The sequence below is a fragment of the Gopherus flavomarginatus genome, chromosome 8 (assembly GCF_025201925.1).
Source record: "Gopherus flavomarginatus isolate rGopFla2 chromosome 8, rGopFla2.mat.asm, whole genome shotgun sequence".
Taxonomy (NCBI): domain Eukaryota; kingdom Metazoa; phylum Chordata; order Testudines; family Testudinidae; genus Gopherus; species Gopherus flavomarginatus.
Window position 1 is genome coordinate 23,289,860 of NC_066624.1, and position 20,186 is coordinate 23,310,045.

General features: G+C 45.4%; 1 protein-coding gene across 2 annotated transcripts in view; it reads left to right on the plus strand.

Moving 5' to 3' along the window:
* Positions 1-6,107, plus strand: part of MSN (moesin) — a 76,554-nt gene extending 70,447 nt beyond the window's left edge. For both annotated transcript variants that reach the window (XM_050964660.1, XM_050964661.1), the window contains exons 11-13: positions 401-493; positions 1,415-1,648; positions 2,735-6,107. In XM_050964660.1, coding sequence (XP_050820617.1) covers positions 401-493; positions 1,415-1,648; positions 2,735-2,899 — 492 coding nt within the window. In that variant the 3' untranslated portion in view covers positions 2,900-6,107. The remainder of the gene's footprint in view (positions 1-400; positions 494-1,414; positions 1,649-2,734) is intronic.
* Positions 6,108-20,186: the final 14,079 nt, after the last annotated feature.

Here is a 20,186-nt window from a genome sequence, read left to right on the forward strand (position 1 = left end):
CTGCTTTTTGTATGTAGTGATTTGATGGAGAATACCTTCCAGTAAAGTCCATATATGTGCTAACTAGTGAAGCTGGGTACTGAGAGAGCAACTTCATGGCCTTGTTTTAGAATCTTAAAGTTAAGGGAAGAGAAGGAGGAAAAGACCAAGCCGAGACCCACAATTACAAGCTGGGCATAAGGCAACTAACAATGTATCCATAAGTGGCTTTAGGTGTCTTTCCCTTGCATCTCTGGAAATCTGTCTGGCACCAAAAAAACCCCACAACCCTTCCCTTTGGTCCTAGTCCTCTTATTAGTGTGGAAATAGAACTTCCAGGTTCCTGGAGCTTTAGGGGCCTAATATCAGAAGGGAATTGGTTTTCTCTCCTCCTATTAAAAATAACCTATTACCTCCACAGGCAGCTGAGATGTCAGAACTCACATCCAGAATCTCACAGCTGGAAATGGCCAGGCAGAAGAAGGAGAGTGAAGCCTTGGAGTGGCAACAGAAGGTATCAGTGGAGCCTAAATACAAAAGTATAGCTTTTGGCCTTAGCACAGTATTCCTCTTCTTACTATGGACTGGCCTGACTCTCTGACCATGTCATGGGATTAATTGTATGACCCAAACCACAAGTCCTTTACCATGCAGAGAGCTCTTTAAAATAAGACTCAGAACACTCTTCAGTAGAAAGGAGGGAAGCCAATGTGTGGTAAAGCTCCAGTTATCAATTTACCAGTTATTTCCTAGTTCACTTTGCTAGAACCAGTTTTTGGATCAAAAAGTGATGAGAGTGACTTATGCAGGTAAAATCCAGTAGTTGCACACAGCTCCAAATTCATTCAGTGTTCCTAAAGTGAAGTTTATTCAAAAGAATATGCAGAAAATGTCCATCTTGCAACTTAAATGGACAGACATGGGAATTATCCTGTGGGCAGACTTTAAAAAGATGGGCGCACTTACACCCTTATTCATGCCTAAATTGTGTGCAGACTGTGTAGTTGCAGATGCCCAGGCTTGGTTTAAAGTATGAGTATACACAGTGCAGGATTTACAGGTGCAGGTTGGGTATCTGAATACCTAAAATGCATACAAATGTGTGCACATCTGCACACGCCTAACTCTGCAGTACTTGTACACAGATGGCTGCCCAGATTATCTAAGTTGCCTTTAGTTACTGCAAATAAGATACAACTCCCCTATCAAAACTCTGAGGTTGATGGCCATATTCTAGCTCCACTAGTGTATTGATGGTGCCTGGACAGCCTGTGAATTCTCACTTGAAAGCGCTTCACCCAGTGGGGTTATGGACATTCTGAAAGAGACATTTGAACACAGATGTTCCCTCTTTTGGGTCCCTTGGACTATAAGGGAAGCCTTTGAAACGGGTCTCTTTCCCACTAACCCACTGAGGGATGTTGCCCTTCTGCAGGCTCAGACAGTGCAGGAAGACCTAGAGAAGACCAAAGAGGAACTGAAGACTGCCATGAGTACTCCTCATGTCACCGAACCCATGCAGTCTGAGAATGAGCATGATGATGAACAGGATGAGAACGCTGCAGAGGCCAGTGCTGAACTGAAGGCAGATGCCACCATCAAGGACCGCAGCGAGGAGGATCGCACCACTGAGGCAGAGAAGAACGAACGGGTTCAGAAACACTTGAAGGTAATGCCAGGGGTGGGGTTGGGGATATCTGCTGCTTCTGGGCTGCTGTTTTCTTACTTGCCATGCTCAGGTAGCTGTTGTGGGGACTAAATGCATCTACTGAGGAGTAGGTGCCACAATCTCATCAATTCAATACCTAGCAAGACGTAGGGAGAGTGGGGGAGAAGCTTGCCCCTCTCCCGCCCACTCCCATCCAATAACCATTCAAACCTCTTGCCAGTGAAGCATCTGTCCAGTATATTCTACTCAGTGGAATCCCGCTGGCCATCTGGCAGCTGTTCAGTGCTGTCTGGAACAGGATGAAGGACTTGGTTCAGTTCCTGTCAAGCAGGTGTCCATGCCAGTCTGCTGCCCTGTTGGCTGACTTGACTGAATTGCACTGCTCAACCCCAGTAGCAGTCTCCCTCAAAGGCAGGTTTGAAGTGCCTTTTTGAGAGCAGCACAGGGAAACCCTGTCTTATCTGTCCAGTACCTACACTGAACTGCAGTCTCCTGGGTGGTGTCTGTTTAGCGGTGGTGAACAAACAAGTGGTGCTCTGTGTCCAGCTGTGAATCACTCACTGGCTGTCTAGGCTTCTTCACCTGCAGCCCAAGGCAGAAATATTACTGCATTGTGCTGTGATGATGCTAGAAAAGTGGCTGGAATCTGCAGTGCCTTTCTAATGGCAAGAAGTTTGCCATTTTGTTCACTATTTAAATAAATATCTTGCCATTGTTCTCCCTCTCCGACCCCTACCCCCTCCCCCACCCCCATGGGAAAAATCCATTGCTAGAGAGCCCCAGGGGGCACACCTTTTTGGAGTTTTCACCTTTTTCCTATGTAATGTTATGCCTAACTTTAGTCCAGACTTCTTCATACACTAGACAAAACCTAGACTTGTGAGCAAAGAGTGTGACGTCATCACACTTCCCACACTGAAAATATTGGGGTGAGAAAATACCAGATTAGGTAGGCACAGGGTTGTTCATCTCAAAGGATAGTGATCTTTTGGGTCTAAGGCCCACTTTACCTCGTGCTGATCCTACAGCTCAGCACTGCTGCATGTGCTGGCTTGTAACCCTACTTCTGTCTTTCTCCATCTATAGGCTCTTACCTCAGAGCTGGCAAATGCCCGGGATGAAACCAAGAAGACAGCCAATGACATGATCCACGCTGAGAACATGCGGCAGGGCCGTGACAAGTACAAGACCCTCCGCCAGATCCGGCAGGGCAATACTAAGCAGCGCATTGATGAGTTTGAGTCCATGTAAACTCTCTTGCACCTGCTGTCCCCTCTTTTTCTCGTCCTCTCCCATCATTCACGTGTAATCGTGCTGCGCTGGAACCACTACAGAAGAGTGACCATGGTCTTATTTATCGAGTTTCGTGCAGTCTCTGCAGTTCAGCAACGGAGGAACAAACAAAATATCCATGTTGTCTTGGGCAGGGTGGGGACTCCAAATCTGAAATTGTTTTTGCTTAGCTGGGTAAAGTCTCAATTGCACATGGCTTTGTACTGTTCACTGAAACAATTGCATTGCTCTCTGGGTCCACTGGGAGGAGATGCATCCAGACACTTCCACTGAGTTACATATGGTGAAAGTCAGCAATCTGACAAACATGCCTTAAAACAGTACTTCAGTATTAGAATTGAGTAGCTAGGGGATAGATCGTTGCTTTATTGCAAGGGTTTGGTTTTAATTGAGTTGGGGGGGTGTTGGGAAAGAAGGTTTGCGTGAAAAGGGGTTGGAAGTAAAGTATAAATGTTGTTTGTAAAAGACCAAAGGTTCTTCTGCTCTCCAAATTTGAGCAAGCCAAACAGATCATCTGAACTGTCAGTGTTAAAATTTCTTGAGGGATCCATCAGACTTTTTTAGTTACGAAATTTTTTAGTTTTCTATTCCTGAGTCCTTTGGAGTGATCTGGGCGTTTCCATTAAAGTAACTTGATTTGGAGCAGTAAATTCCCTAGTCAGCGAGGAGAGGGGTTCCTCCCCACAGTAACGCTTGTTCATTGCCTTTTGTTGTGCCACTGGCAGGCAATAGCAGAGACTGTGTTGGAGGGGCTTTAACTTCCACTAGTGACCGCAAACTAGAATTCTAAATGAATAGGCAAATATGTGAGGGGGAAGGCAGGGAGAGACTTAAAAATTTAGTTCTTAACAAATGAAAATGTAGCCACCAAAAATCATGACTGAGTATGATGCATTTATTCTTCTCATGCAGATAACTTCCAGAAAAGGCCTTTTCACCATAAATCATTGGTGCCTTATGACTTGTGCACAGATGCATATTGTAGTTTAGGGTTTTAATAAGGTCTTTAGTTTTTTTTAATTAGTTTAAACTAGGAAAAATGACTGGAAGCTGGGGCCCAAAAATACTCAGTGACCTAAGGCTTTTCATTTCACATCTGGTTCATCTGTTGCAGGTCAGTGCCTTCGTCCCTTCCTGCCATCTCTTCTGGCTGGCAAGAGAAGCTACCTTGCTAGCTGTCTGTCCTAAGTGGAATCCTCTTTTTTCCTATTGCCAACTTAATTGTCACATGATAGCAGCACACTTAATTTCTAACTCAAATCTGTCCTCCCCTTGGAATGATAGTGTCTTTTTGTCTATGGCCCTGAGAACAGAAGTTTCTGCCCCTAGTGATGAGGTGACTCGGTCCTGAGCTAGCTGTTACTGTTTTACTGTCACTTGTTGGACAGGACAACAAATGAGTCATCCAAATGGACTTGTTATGCATTCCTGTCTGTTATAGGGAAGATTCAGTGTACACTTGGCAGGAAAGAACCATGTATGTTCAGGGTTGACTTGGACATGGCCTTTAATTCTTTATAGAAGGAAATGAGGGGAAAAGGCTCCAGTTTTAGAGCCCTTTTAAAATTCAAATCCATCTAAATGGGCTCCACCTCCCCCCTGCTCTTCACATCTTAGCTTAGACTGTTGCTACTTAAATTTGCAGCCTTCAGCCTGGCTGGTAGTGTGTTCTTGTTGCGTAGATTTTGGAACATGCCAAGCTTCAGCCTTGTGGGAGCTTCCCACCGCCTTCTCATCCATGTAGTATCACCATTAGTGTAAGTTTTCAGGTATTTTCTTTATACCACCAATAGAGCTCCTCAAAACTCCTTCTACTAAGGCAGACTAGAAGTGGTCCAGTGGAATGTTAGTGGTGTGGAGAGAAGATTGCCAGAAAGTCAGTGTTAATACAAGCCTGCAGTATTTCTTCAGGAATCCCTTGTGCTGCTTGAAACCACCACATCTGTATGAGTGATTTTTAGAGAAGCAATATCAGTTTGTTTGCATGGAGATCTGTGCAAACACTGACCAAGTGGACGTCTGTTGGTAGCATAACCTAATGTAGATCCTTCCAAATGTCCAATACATGTGTTTTTGAAGCACTTTTGTCCCCAGACACAATGTGCCTTTAGGAGTGGGGAGAGGGAAACTTTCCATCCAACCAAAAAAAACCTCAGAAAACACCCCAGTGCTTTGAAAGTTACAAATAAAATTGCAGTTAAACTTGTCAGAACTTATTTGCATATTTCTTTACTGAAGAGTTGTTGGCACTGATTCTGAGTCTCAGTAATGAGAGAACAGACAACAATTAAACTTCACTTCTGGTGCTTTAAACCTGGTTCTCAGCAGTTCTGCTCTGTCTGTGACAACTACTGGCTTTTTAAAGTCTTTTTTTATTGCATCTTTAACAGCTTCCTTAATGAGAAGATGCACAGTGCCTGGAGTATGTTTGTTCAAATAAACCTCTTTCTGTTGTGATGGGTCACAGAACACTGCTGAACTCCTGTGTTATGTTGACATGACTTCTGTGTTTGTCACATTCTAATTTCAAATGGTCCAATATAGGAATAGAACAGTTCATACCAGTGAGTCCACCTAACTCCTTGTGTAGTTGTTTCAGCTGTGCCATTTCCTACCAGTATTATATTCCAGTGGTATCTAATGATATTTGATTTCAGTCTTTCTAGCTATGCACAATTAGAAAATATTAGTCATGGGAGGAGGAGGTGTTTATAGTCCCCTCGCCCTTTGAAAATGTATACTGTATTGTAAAGAGATGATATTTTGCAAGGAAATTAATGTAAGATGCTTTCAGTATTATGGTGAGATTTCTAGACACACTTTTTTTTTATTTGTTACAATACATTGAGCAAATTTTTTCTCTCCCCCCTCCCCCAGTTTGTTTACTACTTGGATATGGAGTATCCTCTTCAGGGGGTTATCCTATGAAGTGTTTGCCTGCCTTTGTTTTTTTGTTGCTGTAAATTATGTCTACATGGTTTTTGACCAAACTTTTTATTTTGGTTATGTTAAAACAGCAGTCCCTTGGGGCTTGTGAGGTAACTCATGGGCCCATATGGCTAACCACAAAAAGAAACTTGGTATTAAAACACTTTAGTTTGGAGGAATTTGTTAAAGTCCATGTCCTGTTCTTCCTTCAGTGCCAATAAAGTTTAGAGAAATTAAATCCTTGGTGTATCTGGGTTGCTGTGCTTTCTATTTCAAGCCTTCCCCCACCACTTCCATCTTCTGCCACTGCACCACCATGCTCACTTGCAACAGTCTGTTACCATGGAACTCCAACCTCTCAGCATTAACACATTCTGTGGTTCCTTCTTGATGCACACAAATAGAGGCTAGGATGGAACCCACAAACTCTTGACTTAAGCTAGGGTTGGAGGCCAGGTCTCCAGAGGTAGAAGTCAAAACACAGTCACAGGATTGTACTACCCTTAACACCTGCAGCTGACAATGACCCAAGGTAAAAAACCTGATTGCTTCCAGTTCAGGGAAGAACCTAAAATGGTTGGATTTTGAATTAAAATTTTCACTTGTTTCTGGTGTGGAGACATACTGATGCAAAGAAGCAGCTAAACCACAAGAGGGCAGCATAGATTAGCCTGTTTTTTTTTTTTTTGGTTTTTTTTTTTGTAGCTAAATTCCTATAGTGGGGATTTGAACTTGGATTTTTTTCCCCCGCAAGCTACCAGTTGCTTGTTTCCTCACTCTCCTCCCAAATTTCAAAAATGTGTACATTTGAGATTTTAGGGATGAGAAAATGCTGAAGGAAGAGAGGGATGTTACATATGCTCACTCTCCAAGCTGAGTGTGGGTAGTTTCCATATTGAGAGGAGAGTCATAATTGGGAAGAGACAATGATCATCTTAGGGATTTGGATGTGACTAGAGAAGAGCTTTCTGCACAACCACATTGCCTCTCTGCACCTCAATCTCCCCATCTGTAAAATGAGGAGGATAAAGATCCTTATTTTTGACAGTGCTTTGAGATGTATTGGTGAAAAATCATTACAGAAGAACTTACTGTTGCCAGTCTGTTGTACTTAATAAGGAACACTGGTGGTCATGGTTTTGGCGGTCAGTGACACTTCCTATCCCCTCTGGTGGGTTGCAAGCATGTCTCTAGAACAGCCTTCTTCCCCTAAGGCATAATTGGGTGATAAGTGGGGCTGCCAAGTAAGGATGGAATTTTTGGCCTACAGTTTGCTCAGTGTGCTTGTTTTCTGGGAGTGCTCCCAATTTATAACTAGATTATTGGAGTCAGCAAAGAAGACAACTGGTTTGAGACTACACTGGTGTCTTGTGTCTTAATTATTTCTTGTTTTAAATCACTGTAAATATGCCTTGTCCACAGTGGTGGAGTTTTAGATGGCTCTTAGTGGTATGTTTGATTGGACAATATCTGGCTGCAGGAACAATACAGTATTGGCTTTCTCCTAAACAAGTACCAAATCTTTATCAAACATCTGGATTAAGGCTGTATGAACCACAGTGGTGTAAGAGGCAACCTTGTATTAAACAGTGTCAAGTGTAGCAGATTAGATATGAGCATCAGCACAAATGTGGGATTCGTGTGTGTGTGTGTACTTAAGACAGCTCTGATCGTCCACTTAGTCAATCATGTAAGTGCAGTGACTTCAGTGGAGTTACTCCTGACATACACTGGTGTGAGTAATCCTTAATATCTTACCCTTAGAGACAAGTCCCCAGTGATGTCTATACTACCCACCTGATCGGCAGGCAGCAATCGATCCAGCAGGGGTCAATTTATCGCATCTAGACTAGATGCAATAAATCAATCCCCAAGTGCTCTCCTGTTGATGCCAGGGCAAGAGGCGCAGGCGGAGTGGATGGGGGAGCATCAGTAGTCGACTCACCGCAGTGTCTTCACTGCGATGAGTAGATCTAAGTACACTGACTTAGCTGAAGTTGCGTAACTTAGATTGAGATCCCCCTGCCCCCCCGGGGTAGACCAGGCCTAAGCCTATGGAAGAAGTGAGAGCACTTTCACTGTCCTGGAATGGGAAACTAACCCTAAATAACCAGCTGAAAACTCTACCCATTGGGGAAGAAATGTACCTGCAAACAGATATGGAAGAGTTGAGTTAAGGCTGCAAAATAGCTTTCATTACAGCACCCTATTTCACATGTTCCTAATGCTCTAAAACAACCGGGGTTCCCATTTTCCATGCTTGGTCTCTCTTGAAAGGTGTCAAGGCTAAACACCCTCACCTCAATCCATTTCTAAGTTACAAAAAGGTACCATTTAAGCTACACAAAGTTAACTCGTGCTTCTAAAAGTTGCAGCAAAAACTTTAAACTTTCCAGGGGTACTATCTAATCATAATCCTTAACATTTTATGCAGTGCTTTCCATTGGCATAGCACTCTATGAACATGGAGCAAATGCTCTTTACTCCACTTGAAACAGGGAGGAGGGGTGAATTTCCTTCTCCTTTCCTCTTACTAACTTTCCATTCCTCACGCTACTGCTAACCCCAATAGAAAGAGAACAAAATGAACTATAAAGTTGCTAGTTCTGCACCATGTTAATTTGCTTGTTTATTAGATCCTTGTCGCCTGTCTTGTTAACATAGTAAATCCCTGAGGGTGGATTGTATCTCTACAGTGTCTAGCACAATGGGACCACAGTCCTCGTTAAGGCTTCTGGGTGCTACTGTCATACATACTGCTGACCGGAAATGTCAGCATACCCCAAACATACACAAAACTGCGATTCAGGCAAGTTATGGCTATCCTGCCTGTTCCTGTGTAGAATCTGTGCCCTTGTTTTGCACAGGTGACATTTCAGATTTCCTGCTGGTGTGATCTGTAGCACAGCTGAAAGTTTTGGAAGCTGGCATTCAAGAAAGGGATATTAGTCTGTACAGCCCTAAAGAGTCTGTGTGGGCATTATGTGCTAGCACTGCTGAAGAGGAAGACCTTGTGGAGAGGTAGGTAGTTAAGTGCATGTGTTTTGATGTGCAGTTTTATGGGACAGCCTTTGGTACTTAGCAAGAACTGTACAGTGGTTAGGTTGTAGTATTAACTATTCCAATAGCCACTTTTCTCTGCTGAGCTCTATCCTCCTGCCTATTCCGTGCTCACATGCATGCTCTCTGCCTGTCCCTCTACCCACATGTGGTGAGAGACAGCTGAAGCCTTAGTCCCTCCTCTTCTCCCTTTTGCTCTCTCTCTCTGCTTACCCTTCCTGGGATTTGTCCCTTTGTTATAACTGTCTGTTGGGATGTGAGAAGAAACAGAAAATCTGAAAGATGGTTTTTATCTGGTCCAGTGTATAGAAGCTTCCGCCCCGCAGCCTTTTCAGAGAGACGTATTTCTATTCGGACAGTTGGACAAACCCACGGGTTACAAAACACAAGGTTCTGATTTAATGTGTTGGCAGGGTTGAAAGTACAGTAATTTAAGTGATCCAGGGTCAGACCCCTGGGACAGTCGTCCCCAGGCAGGCATGTCATGTCTATGTCCAATCATTCTCCCAGTGCGGTGGGTGGTCTCTACCAAAAGCTAAGAACTAACTGGTAAGGATGGTTATTGTGGGCTGTTTGTCAGAGTTATAGACTAAGGTCAGAAGGGACCATCATGATCATCTAGTCTGACCTTCTGTGCATTGCAGGTCACAGAATCTCACCCACCCTCTTCTGTAATATACTCCTAACCTATGTCTGAGCTATTGAAGTTCTCAAATCGTGGTTTAAAAACTTCATGGTGCAGAGAATCCTCCAGCAAGCGACCCATGCCCCACGCTGCAGAGGAAGGCAAAAAACCCTCGGGGCCTCTGCCAATCTGCCCTGGAGGAAAATTCCTTCCCGCCCCCAAATATGGAGATCAGCTAAACCAGGGGTCCCCAACACGGTGCCCATGGGCACCATGGCGCCCGTGGGGGAATCTAAATTCGCCCGCATCGTGGCCGGCAGTGGAGCATCCGCCGAAATGCCACCGAATTTCTGCGATGTTTCGGTGGCGATGCCTCTTGATGATGCCACTTGCCGCCAATGGTCCTTCATCTGGCACCCGCCAGATGAAAAGTTTGGGGACCACTGAGCTAAACTCTGAGTATGTAGGCAAGACTCACTGGCCAAACACCCAGGAAAGAATTCTCTGTAGTAACTTAGATCCCACTCCATCTAACAGCCTATCACAGGCCATTGGGCATATTTACTGCTAATAATCAAAGATCAATTAATTGCCAAAATTAGGCTATCCTATCATACCATCCCTTCCGTAAACTTATCAAGCTTAGTCTTGAAGCCAGATATGTCTTTTGCCCCCACTGCTCCCCTTGGAAGGCTGTTCCAGAACTTCACTCCTCTAATGGTTAGAAACCTTCATCTAATTTCAAGTCTAAACTTCCTGATGGCCAGTTTATATCAATTTGTTCTTGTGTCTACATTGATACTGAGCTTAAATAATTCCTCTCCCTCCCTGGTATTTATTCCTTTGATATATTTATAGAGAGCAATCATATCTCCCCTCAGCCTTCTTTTGGTTAGGCTAAACAAGCCTAAGTCTCTTTTCATAAGTCAGGTTTTCCATTCTGTGGATCATCCTAGTAGCCCTTCTCTGTACCTGTTCCAGTTTGAATTCATCCTCCTTAAACATGGGAGACCAGAACTGCCCACAGTATTCCAGATGATATCATTATGTAGCATATTTGGTTCCCAAACAGTTGGAGGTGACATATGTCACCAGAGGTGGGGTGGGTCTCAGCTGACTTAGTCAACACAGAACAATTGACATCCATCAGCCCTGCATTTACGGTGTGGAGCAGAAGCAGGCTTAAGCATGGACAAAGACAAAAGAATCTCAAGGAAAGACTGTACTAAAGTGAAGCCCATAAGTGTGGGTGCACGGCTTCCACGGAAGTGTTGGATCAGCGCATATTGTGAGTGCCCAGAAGATAAGGGATTAGGCACTTGACTGTAACAAGGTGGGTATGTGTTTAATTTAATTTATAACCTGGAAAGGTGGGGGAAACTCATGGAGCCCAAAGTGGAGCACTTGTGCTGCAAGTAGACAGCAGAGTGAGGAGGATATGCCACAGTGGACACAGACAAGGCTGTCTCACTCTGTAAGCAGGTGGAAGTAATTCACCTCTGCTAATCCCAGAAACTCTCAGTCCCCACTGCGCAGATGAGATCAGTTTCTTCTGTATTCTTCCAGTCACTTCTTTATTTCCACAATTAACAATTGGATATAAATGCCCATTGGTGTCAAGCTGGCTAATGCCATTCAAATATATGGATGACTTGCAATAACCAATGTAATTCAGGCTTTCCTGAAAGACTCTTGAACAGCAATTGGGGCTAAATCCTGCTCTCATATGTATGTAGGACTCTTAACTTTTCTCCTGCTAATTATATACTTTAATTTTGAATCCCTTTATTTTAGGCTATGGGGAAAAAACAAAAATAAGCATAAAGAGTCCATGAGAGAGTGCAACCAATTGTCCAGTGTTGATGATATGTCCCCCACTTGACACTGGCCAATGGAGGATGAAAGTCTATTACAGCTACAGGAATTACTTTGGCTCAAGGATCAATGCTCACCATTTTAGGTCTAGAGGTCGGGAGTTCAATTTCCCTGTGATGGTGGTGGTTACAAGGGTGCTGTCTCCCTGTATCATGCTGCATTGACTTTGCTGCACAAAATGACACCTGTCTCTGCAGCTAGTTGGTATTTAATGTCCTGTAAAAGTGGAGGGCACTGTAAACAAGAACAGAAGTTACATTCATCATGGCCTTTGCCAGGAGTATCTTGTATCTGAGAGCAGAATTTCTCCCTAAGAAGTGGTGGAGAATAAACCCAGCTGCAGTTTGACACCATATTCTTCGCTGGCTGCTCTAAGTAGTTGTGAAATGTGGTGGTAACCAGCTGTCACTTTGTGTGAAGAGTTTGATTCTGATCTCACCCATGGTATACTGCAGATTTACTCCACTGCTTTCCCTTAGTCACTCTGCACTGGCACAAGAGTGACCAGGGCCCAAAATTGCTATATGCCCATCCCCTGTCGATTGACTTCACATGGGAATTATAATTTTGTTTTCCTCTTTTCCAAGAAAAACTCAGTTTAAGCTCTTCCGCAAGATGTGCATTGGACAGACACAGAGCTCAACTCAGAAATGTCTCACCAGTGCAGCTGTGATTAAAGCAGAGGGCTAGCTTCTGGCTGCATGTGTGTTTAGCCCCAGTTCAGGAGCAGCTCATGGGCAAGGCCATGACTTTCTGTTGCAGTGTTAGAGAACATCACAGAACTTAAGGCAACTGAATGAGTGATCTAAGGTGATGGTTGATTGTGAGGGTGAGTCTATGTAGCAGCAGAGAGATAGGAAGGTCAGTATGTAAGCAAGGAATGAGTGGAGAGGAGAAATGACATAAAAACAAGAGGAGGAAGAAAAGGAGAAGCAGAGAAATTAGGGAGAAGGAGGTAGTGGGGAAAAGAAGGGACTCCAGGAGAAGGGGAGAAATGAGAGGGAGCTGCTGGATGGGACCCTAACTTTGGCGATCTTCAGAAAGAACCTTAAGTCTGTCCAAAGCAAATACCTAGACCTATTGGCACAGCTCCTGGTCACAAGAGCAAGTTGGAAAAGTACAAATCTCCATCATTCCTGCTGCCTCCAATTCTGAAGTTTTAAGGAAAACAAACCATGGTTGTGCTGACATAAAGATTGAACAGGGCAGCAAGGGGTTTGGAATATATAGAGCTGGAGTCAGCAGGTTCCAGCAAAGGCCATTTGTATTCCAAGTGCAGTGGCATTGCCCTCTTCACTCATGCCAGCAGAATCCTTGAGTGACTGAAAAGCATTTGCTGCTGTAAACTACAAACTTGGCTGGGACACTTGAACCACTGGGAAGACCTTCACCCGGATGCTTTCGAAGATGGTTAGGTGAATTAATGACAGTTTCTGACAGTGTTGATTTGTCACATGGGGCAGCATACCAGTGCTGCCCCGTTTGTGGCATTGCGTCGTGATAAATCATTGGTTAGTGTCTCTTCACTAGTGCTGGAAAAGTGTGCTGCTCCCCCTTTGTTTGGACCATTTCTCAGGAGAGCTCAAAACACTCAAACACCAATGAGGCAGATAAATGCTATTCCCATTTTACAAGTGGGGAAACTGAGGCATAGAGTTGAATGGCCTAATTTGTGGAGGTGCTGACCACTTGCCGAGCTGTGTCTATAGGGAAGCTGAGCACTCACAATTCCCAAGTATCTGGCCATACACAACCAAAATATTGACTCCTAGATGTCTGTTCTAACCACTGTAGCACATTATTTCCATTTGCTCTCATCAGGTTCAACACGTTCGGTATGGGGCAGACTTGTGTGTTTGGATCTGGGTACGTGAGCAGTACGCAGATGGATTCAGGCTGCACCAGTGCAATATTTTCCCTGTAATAGAAATAGTCAGAACGGGGCAGGCGAACTAAGCAGTTTTCATCTAGAGTTAGGGATGATACATTTTGGAAGGTGACTTTAAACCTGTGGACATGGGACCCTCTTACCTGTGCTTCGTCGCTGGGAATGTCTGCTGTGGTTTTTCGTACTAGAGGAATGCTGGGCTGAGATGTCGTGGGTGGTCTGGTTTTGCTACATTAGTTACAAGTGAAGACCAAACTCCTCCCACCCCTCCATTGTCCCTGGATTTGGGCACGTCTCTTTCTGAGATGGTATCTTAACCAAAGGCACTCCACCTTGGTGGGAGTTGTTCTACTCAGACTTTACCGGTAAAGATAAGACAGACCTATGTGTGGCTGCCTCATTGGCAGTACCTGGTCGATTGTGTCTGTGCACACCCTTCTGAGGAAAAGCAATACTGAACCAACGTTCATGCTGCTTTACCAATATTAGCAAACTCACCCTCACCGTCTCGTGGCAGGCAGGTAAGTGTCAGCAGTCCCATTCGTCCAGATGGGGTGAACTGAGGCTAGAGAAAATTGACTACTAGGGCTCTGTCTGCAGGGCCAGTGGCAAGGTGGTGCAGTGAGTCTGCGAGGCTGGGTTGACAGGCTCTGGCACAAATAGCTATATAGACCAGGGGCTGGGAATCTTTCAGTGCCAAGTCTTCATATATTCACTCTAATTTAAGGTTTCACGTGCCAGTAATACATTAATGCTTTTAGGTGGTCTCTTTCTATAACATATAACTGAACTATTGTTGTATGTATAGTAAATAAGGTTTATAAAATGTTTAAGAAGCTTCATTTAAAATGCAGAGCCCCCTGGACCAGTGGCCAGGACCCAGGCAGTGTGAGTGCCACTGAAAATCAGCTTGTGTGCTGCCTATAGCACACGTGCCATAGGTTGCCTACCCCTGATATAGACAGTGCTTTTAAATTGTGACTCGGGCCAGTCATAGCTTGAGCTGCAATGTCCATATAGCTACTTTTAGTGTGGCGGTGTGAACCTGAGTCTGTTGACCTGGGTTTGGAGGCTTGCTGCTGTAGGCTGTGTAGACATACCCTAAAAGAGCTGGAATTAGAGCTCTGCAGGTCCTGGTTCCCAGCTCAGCCCACTAGCTCTATCGTCGCTCCAGGCATCACTATTTCAGAATCCCTCACTGCTTGCTGAGCCATGAGGGCACAGATCACCTGCTCTATTCCCATCAGCATAACAGTGGAATGGTGGAATCTAGCTCCCAGACCCAATCTCCCCCTCCTTGACTCACTGCAGATAACAAAGGAGCCAGTTCCATGTCCAGTAGGATCGAGACCACTCTCTTCAATTTCACAGCCCCGCGAACAGATGATTGTTCCATACACAAGTCTCCTTTTCATATTTACAACCCATGAATTACTCTTGCTGCAGTTACAAGGCTGGGGAGGGGCACAGTATGTAGCCACAGGGGATTTTAGCTACTGATATTTAAAAGGGGGAGCGAATTTCTTTTATAACCTCCCAATCGTTCCCTCCCCAAACCCTAGTTCCGAGACATGGACATGAGTGTATGTGCAATTGCAGGTGTGTTTGTGATGCTGCACATGGCATTAAACTACATGAGAATCCTGCTTTTTGAGAGGCTATGGACTAATTGAGTGTAGGCCTGATTTGAGGCCTACCAGCCCTGACAAGTTGGTAGCACTGGGGTTAATGCTTACTGATTAGACTTGTGTTTGCACAGACAACGCTGTGCCTAAGGAAAGCATAGATAGTGTCTGAATTTTGTACTAGGCTCTTGCCTCTTACTGATGATGTGTACTCGTTAGCACTGGAACAGAGCCCTAAGGAACATGCCCATAGAAGGAGTGAAACTGCCCCCGGCTGCTGTAATGGTGGTCAGAGTACTGGGTTTGGTATTCAGGAAATGCTGCTGAGTGTGCTTCCTGCTCAGAGCTGCTGCAATGCCATTAAGTAATTTCTTGTCCGTTCAGCCTTGTGCTGATTTCACTTTGATTACTCACTGCTTTTAATTTTGCTGTCAGGGAATCCACATCACCTTGCCACCTCTCCCAAATGTTTGTGGGGCAGTCCCTAAGCTGGATGGGTTTGTCCCTTGCCCTGTGCTTGAGGAATCTAAAGCAGGCATGATTTACTGCACGCTGGGGGGGAGGGGGACCCCCCCTTCACAGCATGTGCAGAGGCAGTGTGAGGGCTGCATGCACTGTCTGTACAAGTGCTGCAGCAGCAGAATGTGACGCTGCCTATGGCGTGTGCAGTGGCGGAAAGCCACCTTCTCTCTTAGCTCCTGCCTACTTAGCAAAGCAGAGGCTGGGGCCAGGACTTGAATCGAGGTCTCTAATTGGGCAAGACAGGGCACTAACCGCTAGACAGCCAAACCAATGCTGCTGCGAGCCATTCTATGTGCTGTACAGTGTTTTTATCCCTAGCTCTTTTGCTGTCTCCCAGGTTTAGGGAGTGAGCTCTGTCACTTTGCAAACACCACGTGTTACTTTTGGAATTGGTCCTAGTTTTGCAAATGGAGGTGTCCATCCACTACCTCCCTTATACTATCCTCAGAGGTCCAAAATTAGGTGATGCCCTGCTGTCAGCTGATCCCTGTCTCCAAGTCCCCGCAATGGTTTAGCTGGAGGGGAGTTGCTCCCCACCCACCAATTCCACAGTCGCTGCAATGCTCCCTTGAGGGATGGGGGTAACAAGCTCAGCATCCGAACCTTAGCTAGGCTATTCCTTCTTGTGCCATTGACCTGCTATTCACTGTGTGGTTTCAGAATTCTTCGTAGCGAAGGAGGTCAGTGCTAAGCAAACATGCCAGTGTCCTTGCAAGAGAGCTGCTGCTCGTATGTCTTGCGTATCTCTCGGTTCAAGGTTTGCTGGTGAGATAAGCTGCTCAGCTGTTTGTTTGGATGTGCTTTTGGTCCTTTTTCCGTATTGTTCATGGCGAATCCAGTCCTCATTTAACACAGGGATGGGGGGCAGAGGGAACAGAACAGAGGTGCTGAGCTGCACCTACAAACCCAGGCTCATGAACAGAGAGGGGGATTGGAAGAGTCTCTTAATAACCATGTGCAATGTTTGCTGGTTAAAGTTAGAGGTGGGCCTGAGCCACAAAGTTTAGGTTTGGATCTGAACTTTCTCAGCCTTTGTGATATTCAGGCCCAGTGTTTTAGTTCAGCATGTGATAGAGAGAGGGTGACCAGCTGTCCCAATTTTATAGGGACAGTCCTGATACTTGGGACTTTATCTTATATAACTGCCTATTCCCCCCTTCCCTCCCCACCCCCCCGCATCCCCGTCCCAATATTTCACACTTGCTTTCTGGTCACTGTAGATAGAGATCAAACCAGCTGTTACATGCTGATCTGGGGCTGAATTGCCTCAACATTTTAGGGGCCTGAGATCAGGGATTTAGTCTGATCCCCATCTCCAGTGAAAAGGTTCCCTTACCACGGTGAAGTCACTGTGTGAATGAGGGCACTCTTGAGAACAGCCCTGTCTGAACTTCTGCATGACATGGGACGAGGTTGATGTCGGTTTTTCTGCCCTATTGCACAAATAATTTAAAATGGGAGATTTTACTGTAGGGGCCAGTGCTACATTGATGGGAGATTGGGGTCTGTGCAATGGCTGAGACACCCTAACAATGAAAGTCTTTTCCATCTCTAAGGTATGTGCGTGTACAGACTATTAAAAACCAAGTTGACTGGGCAGGGCCCCTGTCAGGGTTTATTTCCTTCCTTTAACATCTCGACCCTGCAGAGCATGGGACATACAGCAATTGTCTCAGTGTGGGAGGCACAGCCGTCATCTGGACTGAGACAGTAATAATATGCATTAGATTGAAACCATAATAATAATACTTCAGCTCCCACCCCCCATCCATTACGAGAAAAGGCACTGGACTGAGCAAATGCTGATAGGATCCATAATGCCAGGTGGACCTTACAGCAGAGTAAAGCCTCATATATGCTGTGGGTGTTATGGAGGCACAGCTATGCTACTGTAGTGCCATGCTAGAAGTGCTTTTTAGAGTGAGGGAAGGTGTTTTCTGTCGCTGTAGTTAAGCCACTTCTCCAAGCGGCAGGAACTAGATTGATAGAGAGTTCTTCTGTTGACTAGAAAGGGGTTAGGTTGGCTTAATGATGGCTCTTGGAGTGGGTGAGGGTAGGGTGCATTTTTCACACCTATGAATGCTACAGCTAGGCCAATCTAACATTTAAGGTAGGCCAGGCCCAAATGCACTTGTGGGGGTTGCTGAAGAGATCTAGCTGCTTCCTGAAGAGCAGTTCCTACTAAACTCCACACACAGCCTCTTTGGATGGGAGAGCATGTCTCTGTCATTCAGTGCACGGCTCTTTAAGGTCCTGTCATGGGTAGGATGAGAACCCCCTCTCCTGGGAGGCTAGCCTCTGGATTTGCCCCTTCCACACCCCCTTGCCTACTGGAGCCCCAAGCTACCCACCCCCAGGGTGTTCAGAGATGCTCTGGCCAAGCCGCCCCAAGCACCGCGCAGCTGCCTGGACTGCCTGTGAGTCCATCTTAACCACCCCAGCCAACCCAAGCATCAGCCCGCCTGCTGTGGGCCGCCGGCTTGCCCCAGCCATGCTGGCCACCCCTATTCCCACACCACCAGCCAGCCACCCCCAGGCCGCTGGCTGCACTGAGCAGCCCCTGGCTGCCGGCCAGCCTGAGCCACTGGTTGGCCGAGTCCTGAGCTCCAGGCTGCCAGTCTGATCTGAGCCCCCGCCAACTTTGGGGAAGAGGGGGAGCGAGGGTGGGGCCTTGGGACAGAGCATGGGCAGGGCCACAGTCTGGGTTTGGGGGGAGGCTTAGCCTCCCCTGGCCTATTATACCTGCTGCCCATGGGTGACGTGGTTGCGCTTCTGAGCTGTGTCCCTGTTGGGGCAAGGCATTAAGACTTGCTCTGTGTTGTGCAGAGAATGCTTATCAATACAGGACTAATCACTGACTTGCCACCTCCTCCTCTTAAATTTTACAGGGAAGGGCTTGATTCCCCTTTCACTCATACTGGTTTTCTGCCACTGACTTCAAGGGATTAACTCCCTATGTAGGTCAGTGGGGTGAGAGGAGAACCATGTTCAGTCAGTGCATTCTTTGTCATGGGTCTGTTCCTGTATGGTCTATGGGGGCCTCTACTGGCTGCTATGTGCATTACACAGTGAGGGGAAAGTCGGAGAGTGGGAAAAGGGTTTGGGGGTGGTTGTGACACCAGATGAATCCAACAGAGCACTTGCAGCAGAGGATCCTTTGTGACTTGCTTTGCTGCTGCTTGCGTTTCTGTTTTGTTCAAGCTGCCTTTGTTGAGCATTTGTCAATCAGTTACAGAGCACCTTATTTCTTTCTCTCTCTCTCCCCCACACATTCCCCCACATACGGGGATGTCTTCTAGACTAGAGTGCAACCACAGCGTGTGTGATTGCAGATCAAGTAGACATACCTGAGCTGGCTTTAATCTAGATAGTTTGGGTCCCAAAGTAGAGTCACCTGGCAACTCATGCTTCAGTGCTAGCCCCATGTGTAGTTATCTGGGAGTAGTTAGCTGTGCTTGTACAGGGTGTGCTGAAGTTTATGCTGTTAGTGTTGTTGCTCCATTACCGGAGCTAGCAAGATTAAAGCTAGCTTGGGTGCATCACCCTGTGATGGCAGTATAGACATACCCGTAGAGAATGGTGATGACCCTTCTCTCATTAAAGTCAGTAGAAGTAGGAACAGGATCCAAAGCATTGAATGGGAATCAAATAACCCTGTATGTTTGAGTCTCACTGATGGGACGGCACATCACAGGGAGGGCGGATACCTCTAGAGATCATGGGTTCTCTGAGACCTCAGGGAGGGGACCCACTTTCTTTCTAACCTCATGTCATTCCCTGAAAGCTTTTCCCCACCTTCAATTTAGTCTTGAGAGCAATACAACACAATGATTTAAATGGCATGTTTTAATTATGGCTGCTTGGAAATTATCCCTGAATTTTTTCCCCCCAACAGATGATTGGAGTTTTTGACTGACTAGACTTGTTCATGGAGTGTCTGCTTTCCTCTGTTGATTTTTGTTGGAAAAACTGAAAACCCCCAAACCAAGAAGTTTCTGGTTGAAAATGTTCACTTCTTTGACAGAGAGTCAATTTTTTCCACTGAAAACAAACAAAACAATTCTTGCTTCTAAATTTTCATCCCCAGCCCCATTTTCTGATCAGATCTAGACTAAATCTCTTAATGTCTCTGCCTTTTGGGATTGATTGGTGGTTTGCTGCTATCCTCTTCTGAAACCTATATGGGAGCCCTAGACCTTTTCACTTTAAAAGGTTCACTAATACTTGTAACTAACAATGCCTTTATAGTAATGTAAAGGATATATTATGATATAGATAATTAAAACAAATATTTCTATTAACTGTCAAATTATTCAGATTTGTTTAGGGATAACTCAGTCTTTTGAAATGATCAGCCCAAGACTGGACTTGCCTCTCATCTACAGTGGTGGGTCTTTTTCAGGTCAGGGGTGAGGACATTGTTACAGGGCAGAGGACACTATTGCTGCCATGATCATACTTGTTTTGGGAATAAATTGAGGCTCTAGGGTTACTACCAGTACTGAATTCCCTGTACATTTAAATGACTAGGATAATCCATACTTGCTCAGCATTTTGCAGCTGCGGATTTCAAAACCATTCACTAATTGAGTGGCTATTCTCCCTTGTGAAGTAGGTAAAGGTGCCCAATTGACAGAAAGGAAGCTGTGGCACAGAGGGATGAAGTGACTTGCTCATAGTGATACAGCATCTGAATCAGGAATAGAACCCAAGAGTCCTAGC